The following is a 19,918-nucleotide window of genomic DNA, read 5'->3' on the forward strand; positions in this document are numbered from 1 at the left end:
GACCTTTTTTTAAATATTTTTTTACTGCAATAATATGTTGCTTTTTTTTTTGTCCAAGAATGGATCTGCATGGTGGCACTTCATCTTTCTGAAATACGGCAGTGCGTACAGTATTCCATAATGAAACTACCAAAGTCTTCTCTAGTGCCACTAATACTGAGCTGTTTTAGGAATTACTTTTTTCAGCAAAGTTTGGAATCATGTTTGCCTTTTCCTTGACAGTGTGGTATTGATAATGAATAATTACCCAGTGATTGATGTGTCCAGGCCCTTCTTATCAGTCATATTTTGTGACACTCTAGCTTTGCTGTAATTTACTTATTTGGCTGTATTTTGTTTGACAATAAATACTAAGAAAGCTCTTAGTTTAGTGTTTTGGCGTTCTACTCCATTACTATATTTTTCTCCAAATAAATCCTGAAATCTTGCTTACTGTTGAACTTTTGTAGTTATCCAGATCTTTTTTCCCCACCGTTTCACAACAGGAAAAAACATGTTTGGTATTCTCCGGTCCTATGTTGCTGTGTCCACTTACATGTCTGGCAAAAAATACTTGCAATTACATCACTAATTTCATAAACTGTTTTTTAAAAAATTGGTTTAGAGTCAATTAATTCCCACAGTTTTGATACATTTAAATTTTACTTCTGGTTTTGTTGGAGCATTTGAATTTCCAGAAGACTTCCATGAGCTTTACTGCCTTTGGTTTTGTGTTGGACATCACTGACCTTAATGAAAATTGAGGGTAAATGTACCCTAACTCTGTCGTATAATGTACCTTCATTTATGTATAGTCTTCTTTAATTATGTAACAGTGGAACCTTATTTTATTTAGAACCTTATTTTATATAGATTACAATATACCTTCATTTCACTTTCAGCAGTTTTTTCTTCCTGTTACTATTGGACTTGAATAATTAGCAGAGAAAGCTGTATTACCTTTTTTTTTTATATATATTTTTTTTCCTTTATAAGTTTCTTTTAGGCCGAAATCATGTGTTTAATTTTTCAGCTGTGCTTTAAGCAATTGTAATATTTTCTTTGGGGCTTTTATAATCTGAATCTTCTTCTCAAGGAGTCAAAACATTTTGCTCCCTAAAGCTACAGACACTATTTTTACATTCTTTATTAGCAATAACAGCTTCAAGCTGTTCAAGTCGGAGTCTGAATTATCATAAAGTAGCCACAACTTCATATACAATGCCATGGCTCCTGTAATTATAACCAAGCATTTGTAAGCTGTGGGTTCTGTCCTGGCCTTTTGGCGTTTTATGTAGCTGTCTCCCCAAGCAGGTAGAATATTCAGCACAGAGGTGCAATTCCTGCTTAAATAGGGCAGCAGTCATCTGCTACAATCAGTCCTACTCTTTGGTTCTCTATTGGTTCAAACGTGTTGTCTTTAGATGGGTGAAGTTTAAAGAGACAAACAAGCAGAAAATTCATTAGGCTCATGCTGTGGATCAGATGTCCCTCTGTGCCAAATATGGGCAGTACTAAGTAGTATTGGATTTTTTACTTCCTGACCGGCAGATGCTAAGTGCATCAAATGCAGCTCATAAATCCTGTTTCTACTTCCTGCCTCGGAAAACAAGGCACATGTCTGTTTGGTAAGAAGTGTTTAAGTCTATTAGGAGCAAGAGAAGGAGGAAGTGGCTTTGGCTTTTATGGCTGTTAAAATAAAACAATATACCATATATAATGGGCCATTATGCTTTGTATTTTTAAAAGCTGTTGTTTTCTATCTGTATTTGTTTGTCAACACTTGTAAGTATGATTCATTTTACAGTGGAATTTGTTCAAACACATACGTAATCTTACATGGAAGATTTTTTTCTGGGTATGTGCACACATAGACACGTATGTCCTGGTGGTAAATATGTAGATTTTTTACAGCTGATTGTATTACAGAATTAGTAATTAGCTATATGCTTGTTATTAAAGCTATATTATTGATGGATATTTTGTTTGAAATAATTAGGTAGGCAAAGTTTAATCTCTGTATGTTTCTAAAATATTTCCAAAATATCTAAACTAACTGTCTTTAAACCATCCCCTCAAAAAGTGTACATCCTTCATACACCAACGAGCTGCATTTTCTTATCAGTGCAACTGACTCAATGAAAATAATGTAGTTTGAAATTTTTTAAATCATTTTGAATGCAAGCTTATTAAAAAGAAAAGACAAGTGTGCAGTTTAATCACTTTTGCTAACGTTCCTCTGATTATATAAAATTATTCTTATCTAATGAAGTTTTTGTCTGTTTCACTGCAATAATAAATAGAGGTATGCCTTCTCGGTTACAAGATGTTGTAAAGTCCATTTCAATCTGGAAATGTTCCAAACTCAGCAGATTTCACTTTCCCGTCTTCCCATCTCTATGAAGCTGAGCTTATTTTGTTCTTAAAATTTGCCAGAATTTTGCCTTTTGTAGTGAAGGGAGTTATTTTAAAAATGAATAATAGCATCTTTTTTCTTATTATTATTCATGTACAAATAAATTTAATGTAAATTTAATGGATTTAATGCATTTGATGTAAATCCACGTGTGTAAAATGTGTATAATGTGCATTTTAAACAAAAGGACAAAGCAAACTAAATATCCAGCAGTTTTCTTTTGAATACAAGCTTAAGATTTGCTGTCAGCAATAAATATCCTATGTTTTTGTAGTAATCCTGAAGCATAAGTGGTTACATTTTTCTTTAACAGTAGCCTCACAAGTGATACCTGTATGCAGTTTCTATCAGTTATGATTTGTAATGTTGTTATTCCTGTTATTCCTGACAGTATTCTGGTATTTGATTACTGTATGAGTTGTGGGCTGTAATATCAAAATATAACTGAGCTTGTACTTTGGGCTCTCCCTTACAAGTCTTTATATATGCAAAAGAGGTGTTCAAACCAAAATGTTTTGTATGCAGAATGAGTATTCAGGCGTAAATTACTAAGATTTGTAGGCTTTCTAATAGAAATTTCTGTATTACAAAGCTTCCTAATTATATTTCTAGGAAAAAAAAAAAAAAAAGTAACTGAATATTATTCAAAATCTCTATTTCACTGCAGAGACACCAACTGCGTTTCCAGAAAACATCAAAGATAAAGAAACACCAACACCAGTTGAAGATATTCAGCTGGAAAGCTCTATTCCTCATACAGATTCAGGAATTGGTGAAGAACAGATGCCTAATATTTTGAATGGAACAGACTTGGAGACCAGCACAGGCCCTGATGCTATGAGTGAACTGTTGTCTACTCTGTCTTCAGAAGTGAAGAAATCTCAGGAGAGCTTAACTGAAAGCCCCAGTGAAATCTTGAAAACCTCATCATCGATATCCAGTATCAGCCAAAGCAAAGGCATCAATGTCAAGGAAATACTGAAAAGTCTCGTGGCAGCCCCAGTTGAAATTGCAGAATGTGGTCCGGATCCAATCCCTTACCCTGATCCTGCTCTGAAGAGAGAAGCTCAGGCTATTCTTCCCATGCAGTTTCATTCATTTGACAGGTATATGGTTGGATTCATTATTTTATATTGATTGAATTTAGGAATTTGAAGAATTTTTCAAACATTGTTATTCTGCTATTGTTTTAAATTTGTCTGTTAAAAATTGCTGTATTACTTCACCTTTTCTTTTTCAGCAAATTATACTGCATAGAACAGACAAAAGTGATTCACCTTGGTTTTCTCTGTCAGCAGTGAATAGAATTCCAAATTAATAGTAAAAGAAGCCTGTTTTATAGAAATATTATTACAGTTAAATCTTTTATTTTTCTTTTAAAACAACATTTTAGTGAAGAGGGAGAGTAGTATCTGCTGATACAGAACAAATTGGTTGAATATTTTTTCGAAGGCTTAAATCTTGGATCCATCACTTCTTTCCTAGCACTGAGATACTTCAGCCATGGCAAATGATTTGTATAGTCGTAGTGGAAACCAGATTTATGTCTTTAAAAAGGAAATAAGCTGAAATCTAAGATATATAAAATATAAATCTAAGATATATGTATATATAAGATATATATTGACTAGTTGAACATTTACACACGGAATTCTTTTTCTTGCTTTTTGGGCTGTAGATTCCAAACTTCTAATGGAAATAATTTACATTAAATATCCAGCCCATCTCAGTTATCACAGTTTCATTTCAGGGTAAGATGTGCAACTGATAACATTCTTCTAGGAGAAGGGTAGCCTGCTTTATTGTGGGATCAACCTTAAGCCCTGCAAAGATTTAACTTGTGCTGATGTGATTAAATTTTCTGATATAACAAGATTCCTGCAGTTTCTTTGTAAAACCTTTTTTTCTTTTTCTTTTCTTTATTTTTTTTTTTAATTCTGAACGGAAAATAGGAGGAGTTAAAGATACAAAATATGTCTCGAACCTTACAGGACAGTTGTTAAAACATCTGTTCCTCCTGTAGCAAAAATAAATAAAATTCTAAAGGAAAGGAAAACTGAAACAATTGAACAGCCATGTTATGATTTATAAGAAAAAAAAAAAATCCATCTGCATTTACAGAAGACCTACAAAAATGTCAGAATTGTTTTCATTAAAGTCTTAAAAAATAACAATATAAAATCAATGTTTCCAGCATAAACAATAAAGTGCAAGAAGATGCATGAGAACTTTGGAACAAAAGTGAAGCACTTTTTCATCATGAACTGCATAGAAAAGCTGATGACTTTTGTCTGTATGTATAGATTAGTACAGAGGCTGCTTTTCCAAAATAATTCAATAAACAATCAACATCTGTTGTTACAAAGAAGATTGGATTGAGTTGGGAACAGTGGAATGTGCCCTACTTGCAATGAATATCACCCTTTCTGATGTTATTTTAGCTCTTATAGCCATTTCAGAGAAAGCTTACATAGCAAGTGCTTCATTAAGAGGCTATTTCTTGTTCATCAGTGTGCCAGTGTTAATTTTAGGTTGACTTCTGCGTAAAGTGAAAAATATTTTTTCCTCTCTGATCAGGAATCTTTCTTTCATCCTGTGTGAGGAACCATCATATTCCAAAATTTCAGAAATGTCTTTCTGTACATTTAGAAGTAAAGAAATTTATGGTGAATGCAGAATTAAAAGCGCATAACTGTAAGAACAAAAAAAGTTTATTTACTGGAACCTATTCCGTTAATTTCTACTTTGGTTAATTAAAAAAATACTCCGTTCAGATTTTTATTATTAATTCACAAGATGATAGAAACCTAAGTGAACATGGTGGCACATCAGCTCATCAGATGTCTTCGTAGCCTTTAGAGGGAACTTAACATCAAAATGATTGGAGTGATGAGTTTAAATTCATGAAGTACAGCTTTATTAAAAAGCATTAAATACTACATAAAGGGGATTGCATTAGGTTGACTATAACCTCTATTTTTGCACAAATGGAAATTAGATTCTTCTTGAAACAAGGACCATCATTATAGATGTTCAAAAATAATTCTGTAGAACTATGGAATTGTTTGAGACGTGCTGTATGTCTAGAGTTTACACATTTTAACAGACACCTCATACTTAATAGGTTCATTTGGGACTTAGAAGCTTTGGTTTTTTTTTTCGCTGCTTGCTTTCTTTCATTCTTCTTATCTGTTCTCTTACCTTGCTGACCGAGTTGTGATTCTGTTATTACCTGTACAAGGCATACAGCTTTATTTGCATCTTGGTAGTAGTGTATGTTGTGCCTTTGGTATTACTTACTTCTTCAGAAAAAAAGAAAAAAAAGAAAAAAAGAAAAAAAAAAGTAGTTGTTAAAGCTGAGAAAAAAGAAGATCCATTGTATTAACTTTGTTAGGACATTTTTTTTCTCTTTAATAGGACATGTTGCTGTCTGATTTTGTTGAGTGAGATAGATCATATATTTTATTATAGCCTACAACTGTGAAGAAAAGATTGGAAGGTTAGGGCAAGTCCCACAGACTCAAGGAGCCTTGTATTCTTACCTCCACAATTAAAGTGATATTACTGAACAGCTGGTATTGTCATAAAAACACTAGTGTTCTTAGCCTACAGGACATCAACTTGCTGTTTGGATCTCGTGGCTACGTCCCTGAATGCTGACCATTGTTTATACATCGTTATCAGTGTGCTTTGCTCGTGGTTTCAAAGTACTTACACTGATTTTGTGGTAATCTGTAGAGGTAAAAGATAGGTGATTTTTTTGCTTTTCTTTACAAAGTTGCAAAGAAGAATCAGATTGAGATCCCTACCCTGAAATTTTCTATGGGGAATGTGAAACAAAGGTTGCTCAATAATAATATATTTAATTATATTGTTTAGATTTAATTAAAACATGACCTGAGAAATCATTACGACTTTCAGCTTGTGATGATTTATGATTTTTTTCTGTGGTCTCTATTATTCTAATCAGCACTGAAAAAAAAAGAAAAAAGTTACAGGTTAGTTGCTTGTCAGTGCATTTTCATGTAAATAGAATTGTGTTTACTGTTATAAACTAATAACCAAAGTAATGCACACTGCATATTTTTTAGAAGCTAGCGCTATGTCTTTAGACCATAGGTTCTGTTGCAGTAGTTTATGCAGCTTTTGGTACTTGACTGAACCTTGTGGCCACTGGTCATGTTTATCCTCTCTGGGGAGAATCGTGAGCAATAGAGTGTATTATTTTGCCAGATTTTATTTGTTTCACTTCAGCTTTTTTGTTGGCTTTTATAAAGTACACACAGTCATTTTGTATTTATCAGCAAATCAAGATTGCAGAAATGCATTTTTCACTTTAATCAAAAGGCATTCCTAGTGATTTTTATTATTATTATTCCTTTTTTCTTACATTTGGATGGCTGTGTCTTAGAAGAGTTGCAGTAATAAATAATTACTAAAAAACGAAGAGCATCTTTGTTGTTTTAGAGGCTTTCTTCAGCTATAATTGCTCATTTCATGTGTAGGTAAATAACACATGAAGCAAACTCCAATAAATAGCATTCAAGTTAAGAATTCTATTTTATCATTTAATATGCTGCATTTTGCTCTGCACGTTCTTGCAGTTGCACGCTGCTAATATGTGCACAGAAGTCACTGTCTAACACGCTGCAGTGCATTCTTAGAATTTGTGCAGTTATAAATGAAACATAAAAGCAGAAAATGTGTCCAACATGTTTTATCGAGCGGGACTTCTGTGCAGTTAATATATGCAGCCGTTCAAGCACTATCGAATGTAAATGATGAGGTGATATTGATGAAAGGAGGGGATTGAGGTCTCAGGGGGCGCTGATGACGGATTGAACAGAAGCGGCCTTGCCCCGAACGTAACTCAAGTCTGTCGTCTTCACTGCTCAAAGCCATAATGGGAGGTGGCAGTCTGAAATGAGTTGCCACGGCAAAGAGTATTATTTTTGAAATGCTTTCACACAAATCACTAGGCCCTGCATACAACTTAGTTTCATGCTTTAATGTCATCAGGAGGCACAAATTGGTGTGTCTAATTGTTTGCCACCTGCCAGCAAAATGAGCTGCCAGCCAGCCAGACGGGTTTGATTGTCTGTCAGTGATTCAATAGATTGAGAGTGACAACATCAAAAATTTCACTTCAAACTCTGCAGCTCTGAGCTGCTTTTCAGAGACCTCTTCCCCACAAGTGCTTCTGGACAACTGCATTTTTCAATTAGTTTTCAATATATTGCTGCCTTCTGCCTCATCTGTCTTAAGGTAGCTGTAATTACATTATGAGCTATATAAACAGATTTCTGGGGCACGTGAGCCCAGATTCTCAAAGTTATGACATGTCTTTTAACGTCAAACTGAATTCCTTGAAAACGGCATCCAGGATGACATTTTCAGAAGCAAACACAAAAGGGTTATTGCACCTAGATTTGCAACTAATGGAGTATAACTCACCAATAATTCCTTTGTGCATTCTCATCTTCTACCTGACAAAAATCAGTATCTGTTGTTGATTTTAGGGTTTGGGGATTTTCTTGGGTTTTAGTCAATTTGAATTTGTCCCACTAGAAAACTCAAATCACTAACATTTGTGAATTTATTTCTAATTCTATCCTGGACTGCATTCTAAAGTTTATACTTTTTTTCCCATTCTACTTATTTTCTAGTAGAGAGCTGTTAGAACAAAGCTGTTTTTGAAACTGAGAGTGCTCCTGGTTGTAACTATGGTTTATTATTCTTTCAAACTGAGATAATTTATATGTATTTTCTGTAGTTAGCAGAAATATTCCAATAGAAATAAGCTGAAAACATTGAGTTCCTGGAAGTGAGAACAGTTATTTTTCTCCCTGTTAAATACGTTGTTCACCTTTAATCATGACATTATCACTTTCTAAATTGGAATGTTATGGAGTTTTATAGTTTAAATGCTCAGTAAATTCTTTAAAACCACATCTTAAAATATTTTGAAGGACCCACTTTTGAAGTATTTTAACTTTGTTTTTTTTTTTTTTAGTTGGTTTTTGGTTTTCTGTAGAAAGTCCTTGGGCTTAAAGGTATTTATATGAGAGAAAAGGTGGACATTTTGTGAGACTCAGTCAGGATACATGTCAGATAGCATGAAGGAGAAGGTATTTTAAGATTGCATTTAAATCAATAATTATGTTTATTATATTTAGACTGTATTTGAAAGTATTACTCAGAGTCTCTGTGTTTTGGTAGTATATATGTACATGTATAAATTTTACTGATCAACAGAATGGGAAAAAGACAACAACTGTGAGAAAAGTAGGAGGAGGAGGAGAAAATATTCCTTTTTATGGTAAACGCTTGAGAGATCTTCACTCTATATTTCCCAAAGTAGCAGTTAAAATACATCAAAAAGAATGGGAATTATGGTTTCAGATCCTGTTAGACGAAGAAGGGAGCTGAAGTTGCATTGTTTGTATTCCTGGACAGTGTCATAGCCTCTGCTGTACTACATAAAATGGAGGAAAATGTGGGAGGGCTCCTCCATCCCAGCTGTTCATTTAGAACAGCTTTTCCTTCCTTCATCCTATATTTATTAATAGGTTCTGGTTAAGAAAAATTTGGTATACTGATCCTTGATTGTTTTTCATCAAGCTGTTATCATGTTCCTTTTGTTGTCATTTAGCAGTCTGTGCTCTAATTGCTCTTTAAAAATTCATCTTATAACCTGTATGATGTGCATCTTTTCATATTCAGTGCATGAAGCTTTAGCTATAACTTATCTGAAGTTTATATATGGTTTATCAGGAGAAGCCAGCATCTTTTTACTCTATGCTATGATTCAGTATATATGCAGCTGAAAATTATGCTGGAGTTCTGTCTTGGTTTTTTTTTTTTTTTTACCTGCATAGGCCCATATAAAATAGATGTTAAATTTATATTGACTTTTAGAGAACTGAAGCTTTTTAGTGCTTGATTTTGTGATCGTTTTTTACATCATAGATACACGATTAGATACTTTCCCCAGTCATGGCCATCTCATAATATTTGCTAATAGTTTTTTTGTTATTCAGTGATTTTTCTGGCATTTACCATATGACATTTTACCTTACGCTCTATTCATATTCTTCAAATTCATTACGTTTGCAATATTTCCAGTTTCTTTATTCAGCCATGACCATTCATTTTTCTTGATAGCTTTTTATCTCATACAGTTTTTCGTTGTTTCTTGTCAGTATATTTTCTTATTTTAGATGCTTCAGTTAATTTATCCTAAATGCAGGGGAGGTACAAAGGATTGTGAATTTCACCGAAGGTGAACACTGAAACTCCTTCTTGATCTGAGAATAAAGAATCACAGGCCTTCATTTCCTTGTTCTAAAACCACTCCTGAGATGATTCGCTTCCTTTATTTAGAAGAAAAGCACATTTTCTTTAATAGGCTAGAAGCATATTATATTGTTTGAAGTTTGGAAGTTTTGATGAATACATTATATAGAATAATTTAAAAATCAATAACTGGACATTCAGCACTAATACTTCACTTGCACAAGCCTCAAAGATTATACAGTTCTGTGACTCTTCCACATCTTCAATATGCTCACATTTCCTTATCCAGTTTTTCTTCTCCATGACTGTTGACTCTGAGTTACATCTTTCCTTCTCAATTTCAGATGAATCTATCCTAATGCAATCAGCCTAATAGGAGGTTGTCAAAAGTAGGATTCAAAATGTGGTATTAATACATGCTAAAAAATGTCACAGATTCGAACCATAGTCTGAGGCTGAAAACAGGCTGAGTAATGAACAATCAGCAGTATACACTATTTGTGATATACTGAACACTATTTGTATAGGTATGGAGAATGCAGCTGAGGGCTCCATCCAACCCGGCCTTGAGCACCTCCAGGGATGAGGCACCCACAGCCTCTCTGGGCAGCTGTGCCACCGACTAAAGAATCTTCGTAACATCTAATCTAAATCTACTTTCTTTCTCTTTAAAAACATTATCCCTTGTCCTATCACTACCTTCCCTGACAAAGAATTTTTCCCTATCTTTCTTGTAGGCCCCTCTAGCTACTGAAAGGCTACAATAAGGTCTCCTGGAATCTTCTGTTCTTCAGGCTGAGAAACCCAAACTCTCTTAGCTTGAGAGAAATCCTCCTGCTTTCTGCTGTAGGGAAAGGAGAGTAGGGGCAAGAATATTAATTCAGCCTTAAGAGGTTTCAGGTATCCTAGAAGAGTGTACAGCAATTCTAGTTTAGTTGCTGCTACTCAGCTACATAGTACAAGACATCCAGTATTGGAGGCTTGTGTCTGACCTCTATACTGACCAGAGTGATTAAGATGAAGGGCCTTTGGATTTCAAAATGGACAAGAGATTCAGAATGTGGATAAGAATAAGAGCAAGAAAATATACTGCTGTACAAACTGATTTGTCTGTCACCAGCATTGAGTAGCTAAAATTTTAAGGGAAGCTTACTTGAGAGCATTTTTTTTTATTTTTATTTTTTTTTCCAGTTCAACACATTAACGGTGTAATTTTCTATCTAAACATTTCGTGTGAATTACTAAGCTGCAGACGAATTCTGGAGCCATTTGCTGAAGTTGTTTAATACACTACGTGGGTGATGTGCAAGGTTAGACCAGCACTCATGTTAAATATTATGTGAATTATGATTACTTCAGATCTAGACTTGGAATTTGAAAAAGACACTCAGAGCAACAGAATATTCATTAGTAAGCCCATTTCTTTTTAGAATTGCAAACTACCTGATGAACTGAAAATTAGTTGCTACAGTCAATTGCTACTAATCCTTTGCTGACTAACTCATTGATGAACATTTGGGACTGGAATTATGTGCTGCAGAAAATTGTGAACAATTTTGGAATGAGGTCTGAAATATATTGTGTAAAACATTGTCTAAAAAGAAATGTCAGAATATTTTCTTCTAGTACTTAGATTTCTGTTTCTTCATGAGAAAAATATCTGAATGTCTGCCAGAGTTGTATATAAGGCATCTATCACATAAATTTCTTCCATTCATATTATCTTCAGGTAAATAACTATGCATCTTTCATAAAGCTGCTTTGGTTTGATTTGCCTTCTGCTTTCACCCTGTAGGCCATTGGAGTGATTTGATTGGTTAAAAGAATGTTGTTTTGTTTTGAACTTGAAAGCAATCAGCCGTTCTATTTCACTTTTCTTGCTCTGTTGCTACTTTGATTGTTTTGCACATTTTTTTGTTCATTCTACTGTGTTGTTCATATGTCTACTTAGTCTCCTTCATCTGCATGTCATTCTGTATATTCACTTGCTTTGTCTTGTTTTATTAGTAGGAATGAGACATTTTGACAAGATTACCATGTATGACATGTCAGAAAAATGCATTTTCTTTCAGCTAGGTTGATCATGTCTCACTGATATTACATACTCTTATGGCAGAAATGTTTCTCACGATGTTCCTTCATAATTTTAAATTTAATAACACCTGACCTGTCTTCATATCCTGATTCATACCTGAAAAGAACGTGAACCACATGTAGAACATCAGTACTTGTTGAACATGGGGAAGACTGTCCCTTTTTTGCAAAGGGAGCTGATTTTCAGTCTTAATTTACACTCTTAATAAAATAGTATCCTAAACCTTACCTGGAGGCCGGTCTCTTGTGTCTCAGGAATGAAGTTGATATATGCAGTCCTTGCTTTGCAGTGTAGGTAATCTTTGGAATGCTGTGAAAAACTAATTCACTCTTTGAAGCTCTCTTTTAAGGAGAGAGATTTTGAATTTGGCTTCATATTTTTTGGAAAGTTAGTAAAGAAATAGGAAATAGTTCTGTTCAGTAAATAGTTCAATAAATTGTATCAGCAATTTAACAGATTCAAATAGGAGACCTTATAGGATGAGAAAAATTTTTTGCTTGAAAAGGAGAAAGAAAAGGAAGAAAAAGAGGAAAGGGGAAAGGAGAAGAAGGGAAGGGAAGGGAAGGGAAGGGAAGGGAAGGGAAGGGAAGGGAAGGGAAGGGAAGGGAAGGGAAGGGAAGGGAAGGGAAGGGAAGGGAAGGGAAGGGAAGGGAAGGGAAGGGAAGGGAAGGGAAGGGAAGGGAAGGGAAGGGAAGGGAAGGGAAGGGAAGGGAAGGGAAGGGAAGGGAAGGGAAGGGAAGGGAAGGGAAGGGAAGGGAAGGGAAGGGAAGGGAAGGGAAGGGAAGGGAAGGGAAGGGAAGGATCTCACACTTTTGTCTCACGTTTGCAAGCACTAGAGTGTATGTGTGTCTAAGAAGCCTGTAGAACAGTCAAATACCTCAGGCTTGCATCCAAATGCATGTCCAGAATCTGCTGCAATGACATGTATAACATGGATACACGCTTCTTTCTCACATCTCCGAGTTTCTTTTTTAAAAAATATTTAATTTTCTTAGAGGGTGGGTTTGTTTGTTTGTTTGTTTGTTTGTTTGTTTTTACCCTTATGGAGCTATCAACAGCGTCTCTGTCCTTTTCCACCTTTATGAGCTATACTATGCTACACACGTTCTTGGGCTGCTTAATATATGCACCATTAACATAGGTGAGTCTGAGATTGCTGTGTGATTTCTTCTTATGCCTCAACAGCCAGATACAGTAGGATGGTTGAGGTGAGAAGGGACCACTGGAGGTCACATGGCCCAGCCCTTTCTCCTGCAGGGACACTCAGAGCAGGGTGCCCAGCACCATGTCCAGGCAGATCTGGAAGATCCCCAAGGATGAGATGCCACAGCTTGGGCCTGTGCTTTTTCACCTGTGGGATATCTAAATTCATGCTTCACTGGCACTAATTTTAGCTTCCTTATTGCATTTCTGTACAGAGATGCTGTAGGTAATGAATGATTTTATTTTCCTTTTGAGATTACTGTAACCAGGACATATTCTTGCTTCAGATGCACAAGATGTCTTGTTAGTGTGACACTGTAGGAACTCTGCTCTTGTCGGTACCTGAAGTATTGTATCCCTGAACTCAAGTATTCCAGAAACTGAGTCTTTGGTTGAAGTATTAATTGAGCTTGAGATCTTTTTGCATGGACAGCAGCTAGTCTTAGGAAATTTCATATTGTTACATAGCAGATTAGTTTCCTTCTGTAGGCTCAGTGTTATGCACCTGCAGCTGCACTATAAACACTATATCCACAAGGATTGCAGGAAATCATTAACAGAAAAGGAATTATTTTAGGATCACTTATCTTAATCAATAGCTATTGAATTCTACAACTTCATCTTCTCCTAATGTAAATGGGAGGAGACAGAAAACCATCCATATGCCTAGAATTACCTTTCTGAAGTACTTGCTTCAAGGTAGTTTTAAAACTCTTGTTCAGAGATGTCAGCTGGTGCTGTGATCCCCACTGAAAAAAAGAAAAAATACTACTTATGAACACTTTGTACACTGTCATCAAGAGATAATTAAAATAACAGTTGTACACAACTTTCTCAATGGCATCACCAGTACAGTTTGCATCACTAGGATTTGAATTAAAATCCAGAAAGACTGAGAATTTAGATGTGTATAAACAAACTACATTACAATATAAATAAACAAAAGAAAATAAGTTCTGCAGCTCTCGATCCATGGTGTGCTATCTTATTTAAGTTAAAGTGTAACAAAATAACTACCAAAAGAACTTCTGCAGCAAAATGAGGCTACAACAAAATAGTTTTCTTCCTACTTTGTATGGTTACAATAACTATTCTTAGCTTTAAAGAAAAATGTATCTGCTTAAATAGAAAATATGTATGATGACTAAAAAAAAAAATTTTTTTTTTTCAGGTTTTCTACTGAAATATACTTTTTTGGAGCAGATACTTTTTGTAAAGATATGGATGTATTAAATGGAAAAATTTAAATTTACCGGTCTGCACTTTGCAGTCCTGTGCTGAACAAGTATTAAGTAAATGTCCCTGTAATCTTTCTCTCCTTCTTCCCTTTTAATCTGTTCCACAAATCTTTTGGTTTTGAGATTTGAAAGAAGAGTGCTTTAAGATTAGATGAGCATATGTGAATATGTTTGTTTGAGTGCAATAAGTCATCTGTACATGTGTGTATATTATGAGATACGTATCTTCCATTTTTGTGTGGAGGCATGTTCTCTTCTAAAATGCTTGCAAATTCCCAAGGCTGCTTTTAAAATACTATTTTTAAATGAGCATAATATCCATATTCTGTGATTAAATGTTTACTAGCAGTACAATGGCATCTTTTTTTGACATTTTCTTTGCAAATCTAGGACACAGGTGCTGATAGTGTTATCAATAGCTTATCAGTGAATGTTGACACGTTTCCATTTTGGAGGCATTGAAAGAGAAAATGAGTTTCTCAGCATCACCTGAAAGTGCAGACAACAGTCAGTTAACATAGTCTTCATCTACCAAGAAAGAATAAAGAAATTGCATTACTGTGTGTTCTTATCAAGAGCGTTATAACGGAGTGTAATCTCATAATAAACAAATATTCTTGCTAATTCTGCTGTAGAGTCTTCATAACCTGCTGTTCCTTTTCGTGCAGGAGTGTGGTCGTGCCAGTGAAGAAGCCTCCACCAGGTAGCCTGGCTGTGACCACAGTTGGAGCTGCCACAGCGGGGAGCGGGCTGCCACCGGGTAGTACACCTAATATCTTTGCTGCAACAGGAGCTACACCAAAAAGTATGATTAATACAACAGGTATTGTCCTTAAATATTTTTGTGACCCCCCATTTTTCCTGTCTGTTCTTTGGTTTTGTTGTTTTTAGTGATTTATTTTCTTTTTCAGCCATCTTTTCTGTTACTGTTTTTGTACTTTTCAAATTTAAAAAAAAAAAAGGGAAAAAAAAGAAAAGGAAGATTAGGTCTTGGCCTTTGTTAGTTACAGAACTTTCTCTTGGTTTATGTTTACTATCTTTGATACTGCACAATGGACTTGTGCAGCCTTTGAATAAGTTGAGAATTCAAGTGAACTAGCTTTTCCATGCTCTACAGTAGAGGATGCTTGTGTGATATATACCAACAAATACCTCCTTATGCCTCAAAGAACTTAAAGGGTTCTAGGTAAGCATATACCATATATTGTTGACTTCAGTTTTTTTGGTAATTATTTGTCATATTTTAAAAATCATTCCATGGTTTTTGGAAGGTTTTTCAGTAAGAACCTACCTAATTTAAGTCCGGTTGTGTCTTCTCAGTAACAGTTTATTGTGATCTATAGAAAGAGTACAAAACTTCTTAATTATTTAAAATAGTAATAGTAGAATTGTCTTTTGTGAAACAGCCTGTTGACCATGGAGGCTGTGGTTTCCTATCATAAATGAATCCTTACTGTGAGAGCAACTGATGTTTACTTAAACTCCTTTGAAATGTCTGGCTTTGCTATGTTTTCTTTCTAAACTAAGCAAAAGCACTTGAGAGAAGAGCTCTCTTCAAGGATATCACAAGTGCTGTCAGAGGTTGAGAAAATGAAAATCTCCCTGGGGTTGCAGAAAATGAGGAGAAAGCATTTGGCATCTTTCTACTTTGTGCAGTAATATGAAGACGTTCATTTTTTTTCTTTCCTTTTGCAGATTACCTTTAATATCTGGTAATAGAACTTTCTATTTATTTAAGGATTAAAAAAAATAATAATAATCTAAAAATCTAACAATCCTAAAGCAGATGGGAGTAATAGAGGCTCTAAATAATGTTATCATTTCTGTAAATGCTTTCATTTTGTGTAGCCACTTCTGTTAATCTTGAATGGATTTCCTTTTAGGTCCTCTTGTATCATGCAAAAAATATTCTACAATGAAAATCTTGTTTTCCAAATTGTATTGAGTAGTGTGAGCTTTTCAGTCTCCTCACTGATTAAAGATCTGGAGTGTTTTGGCTGGAATGTAGTAGCTCTTCTTTGTAAGTAATAGCATTTAAAAACGAGTCACGTCCTTGATACCACTTCTAGTAGAGGACGGTTTTGCAGATACCATGGTTCTCTGTGGTTCAAAAGGGTTTTTTTTGTTGTTGTTTTTTTTTTTATTCTTTAAAATAGATTTTATCTTTTTTTTTTTTTTTTTTTTTTTTTCTGGTAGATTTTTGTTTTGTTTTCTTTTAGTATTTCTGTTTTTGTCTCCCAGTCTGTGGATTAGCTTGATTTATGGGAAAGTATTGATTAGATGGAACTCCAGCAAGTATTAGATCTAATTAGCCAGAATTATATGCGTGTTGAACTTCTTGTGATCTTATTTGGTAAAGTATTTTATGCCTGAATTCCCCCAAATGAAACATATTGATTAGTTCTTTTAAGAAATAGTTTTAAATGTATTTCCTCTCCAACATATGTTTAAAGGTTTGAATTTATTATCAACACTTTAGAAATGCTAAGTGCATTAATGGCAGTAAAAGTTAGCATAACATAGACAATGTATAAGTATTAAATTAAAATGCTCATTTCACAATTTTTAACTAAGTTAAAACAATTATCATATATGTCAATTTTTGAGATGTAGGTGTCAATTATCCAGATGTTTTCTGGTTTATATACATGTAGACTCTGCATAATTATCTATGTAATTAATGATTTTAGAGTAATAAAGAGAATTTCATTAAAGATCAGAGATTTTTACTTTGATGAAAAAGGAACATTATACAGTTTTTTTAGAAACACTAGGTGTCCCCCCAAACCTATTTACAGCTGATTTTACAGTATGTCACAGATGCCTTGCAATGTAATTTTATATTTGAGACCTGTTCTTTGCTGGACTTCTGAAGAAGGTGTGGGGTTTTTGTTTCTTTGTTTGTTTGTTTTAAGTTTTTTGTGGATTGGAATCCATGTTTATGTTCTATATGTCATCGCTGTCACAGTCAATGTCACTGTCATGATGAAACGAGATGAGTGTTACTGATGCCCTTTCAATGTGTTGACTGTTTGCGTTGAGGGATTTCCTTCCTTCATTTCTTTAAGAATATGTTTCTGCTGTTACAGAACTGATGTCTGTAATTCTTGCCCCGATTCTCAACTCTGTGTTAAACATATAGTCCTTAGTCTGTTTGGCCTTCTCTGCTGGGGGCATCACTGGCTGAATTACTGACCAACTGCTACTTTTAGACAAAAGCCATAATGAAAAAAAAAACTTTGGAAGGAGAGGAACCTATCATTACTTTAGTAGCACAACAAAGCCTAGTTCATTTTGATATTGTTTTGAACGTAACTGGTTTTTAGTTGGCCAGACAAAACTCAAATCTTTATCTAAGGTGTTTTGTTTTTTCAACAAAAAATATTTTAAGGCAAAAAAAATATGTATTTGTCCCTCCTACCTGAAAAGTTTTCACCATTACCAGCATTTGACCTTGACTTCATTGTCAGATGGCTGTTTAAGCAGTTAAGAAACTGTAAAGGCTTCCCTGATCTTTTATTTGTTATTTATAAGAAATTGAAATATACATATATATATATATATATACATACATATATATATATATGCAGATATTTACGCCTGTGTCACAATTGCTAACACTAAGCAGCAACAAGGAGTTACCAGTTATCATTTAAAAAAGTGTTGGAACACTGCAGTTGATCCCTAAGCTTCAGTTTCTGGGTTCTCCCATCTCTCATTGCTAACCTGGCTAAATCTCCCTCATTGCTTGTCACCCTCAACTCTGGTAGCACGGCCATCCCGCCAACTACACCACTGTTGCTGATACCTATGTTACCATGATGTATTACACAGTGACTGTGCAGTAGAACACTGACAGCATTTATCAGGATTCTCTTGCTACCGCTCGTGGCCACTGTATGCCTTTTCTGTTTTGCTTCAGAGAGCCTGAACTCACAGTGCCGTTTCAGCAAACATGATAGATTGGCATTTAGAGTCTAAGTTTAGCCCTTAGCTCTGACCCAGATCACATAAAGTATAAATGTACACTCTGTCTGCATCTTTTTTTCTGAGCAGCTGTTCACAACCCATTGAAATGATACCCTCACTGCCCTCCCTGCTTTTAAGGTCTAAAAATTCTTCTTGACTTGAGGAAAGAAACTGAAAAAGTAAAAATTAGAATGTTATTGGAGTATTATTATTCTTTTGAACACTGGTTTCCACCATTACTTGCTGAAGGAATGTGTGTTTTCTATTTTCTCTGTTTTTATTTAAATTTATATTCTATTTTCTGCCTATAGTTGCAACTGGGCAGCCAAGAAGTGTGTATATGTAGAAAAAAATATAATAGTTAAGCTTCTATTCTCCACTCAAGCTCATCTTAAATATACCTCTATTTTAGAAAGATCTTGCTTTACATGATGATGTAAAAATATTTTCATCTTTGGAATGTAATTTGGGAATAATGAAAATGAGGTAAGGATTTATTTTGCCTGACTTTCAGTAGTTATTTAAGTTTATTATAACTATACCATCAAAATAAGGTAATAATTTGTATTATAGTCACATTGAATGTTTTTAATTGTTTTAGAGTAAGTAACATGATTTCTTTACTTAAAAATAGATTAATAAGATGAGCTATATTGAAAGTCTCTAAAAGCTGTATTTTTTCAGACTGAATTAAGACCTGTATTTTTTGGGGGACAGGTGCAGTAGACTCAGGATCTTCTTCTTCCTCTTCGTCATCCAGCTTTGTGAATGGTGCTACCAGCAAAAATCTCCCCGCTGTCCAAACTGTTGCTCCAATGCCAGAGGATTCAGCTGAAAACATGAGGTATACAAGCTCTAACTTTTATTATTTCTCCTCCTACAACAACCTCATAGATACAAAACAGTGTTAATAAAAAATAGAAATACTTAAAAATGTGTTTCAGTTTCTCTCATATGCTCTACTGTGGTTATTCGTATAATTCAATGGATATTTACAAACTTGTTCAATACTAGGAATGTACAGACAATAATAGTACTATAATAGCACTTCACTGAAAATTCTAACTTCTTTGAACTATGCCAGACACTGAAACTTTATTAAGAATTATTTTTTAGTTGACCAGATCTTTGCTATCATTGAAAGCAAAAATCAGAACGCAAGCACAGCTGGGCAATAGGGCACTGGGAAGTGGAGAGAAAACCTCTTCTGAGCAAACAAAAGACCTATTTAGGGTGGAGAGGGTGAAACGAGACATGCATTCATGTAGCTAACTAAAAGGCATGCTAGATCTGAGTTGGTATAGCAAGGGGCACATGCCATGGAATAGCTAATACTTCTTCAGAATTACCCTCTAAAATTCCTATTGCTTGTCTTTCTATACTAAGGAATCTTGAATTTGGATAGTATTAAAATTTTCTTTGCATTTAAAAATATCTGCAAGTGGAGTGGAGAAAACCTTGTTAATTTTTTACAGAATATCCTTTAAAACTCTTAATTCAGTCATGAAATCCCCAGAGATTTTCCAAGTGATTGCAGGGTGCATTATAAGATATAATAGACACGAGAAGCAGCTGTAGTATCAGATCAGGCTGTCTGTCCTCTTTTGCTGCTTTTTGTGCATATGTGTGAACCAAAAATTCAGTAGATGGGCCACCTGCTTTCCTGAATCATTTTTGGGTTTCTCTTTATGCTTTTTTCTTAATTCTGTTTGTTATTTTTGA

At 34.6% G+C, this 19,918-nt stretch overlaps 1 protein-coding gene across 3 annotated transcripts in view; it reads left to right on the plus strand.

Moving 5' to 3' along the window:
- Positions 1–19,918, plus strand: part of NBEA (neurobeachin) — a gene marked incomplete at both ends in the record, with an annotated part of 460,977 nt that overhangs the window by 168,551 nt on the left and 272,508 nt on the right. For all 3 annotated transcript variants that reach the window (XM_079549697.1, XM_079549699.1, XM_079549698.1), the window contains 3 exons: positions 3,063–3,501; positions 14,896–15,050; positions 18,914–19,040. In XM_079549697.1, coding sequence (XP_079405823.1) covers positions 3,063–3,501; positions 14,896–15,050; positions 18,914–19,040 — 721 coding nt within the window. The remainder of the gene's footprint in view (positions 1–3,062; positions 3,502–14,895; positions 15,051–18,913; positions 19,041–19,918) is intronic.

The sequence above is a fragment of the Tetrao urogallus genome, assembly GCF_951394365.1.
Source record: "Tetrao urogallus genome assembly, chromosome: 1".
Lineage (NCBI taxonomy): Eukaryota > Metazoa > Chordata > Aves > Galliformes > Phasianidae > Tetrao > Tetrao urogallus.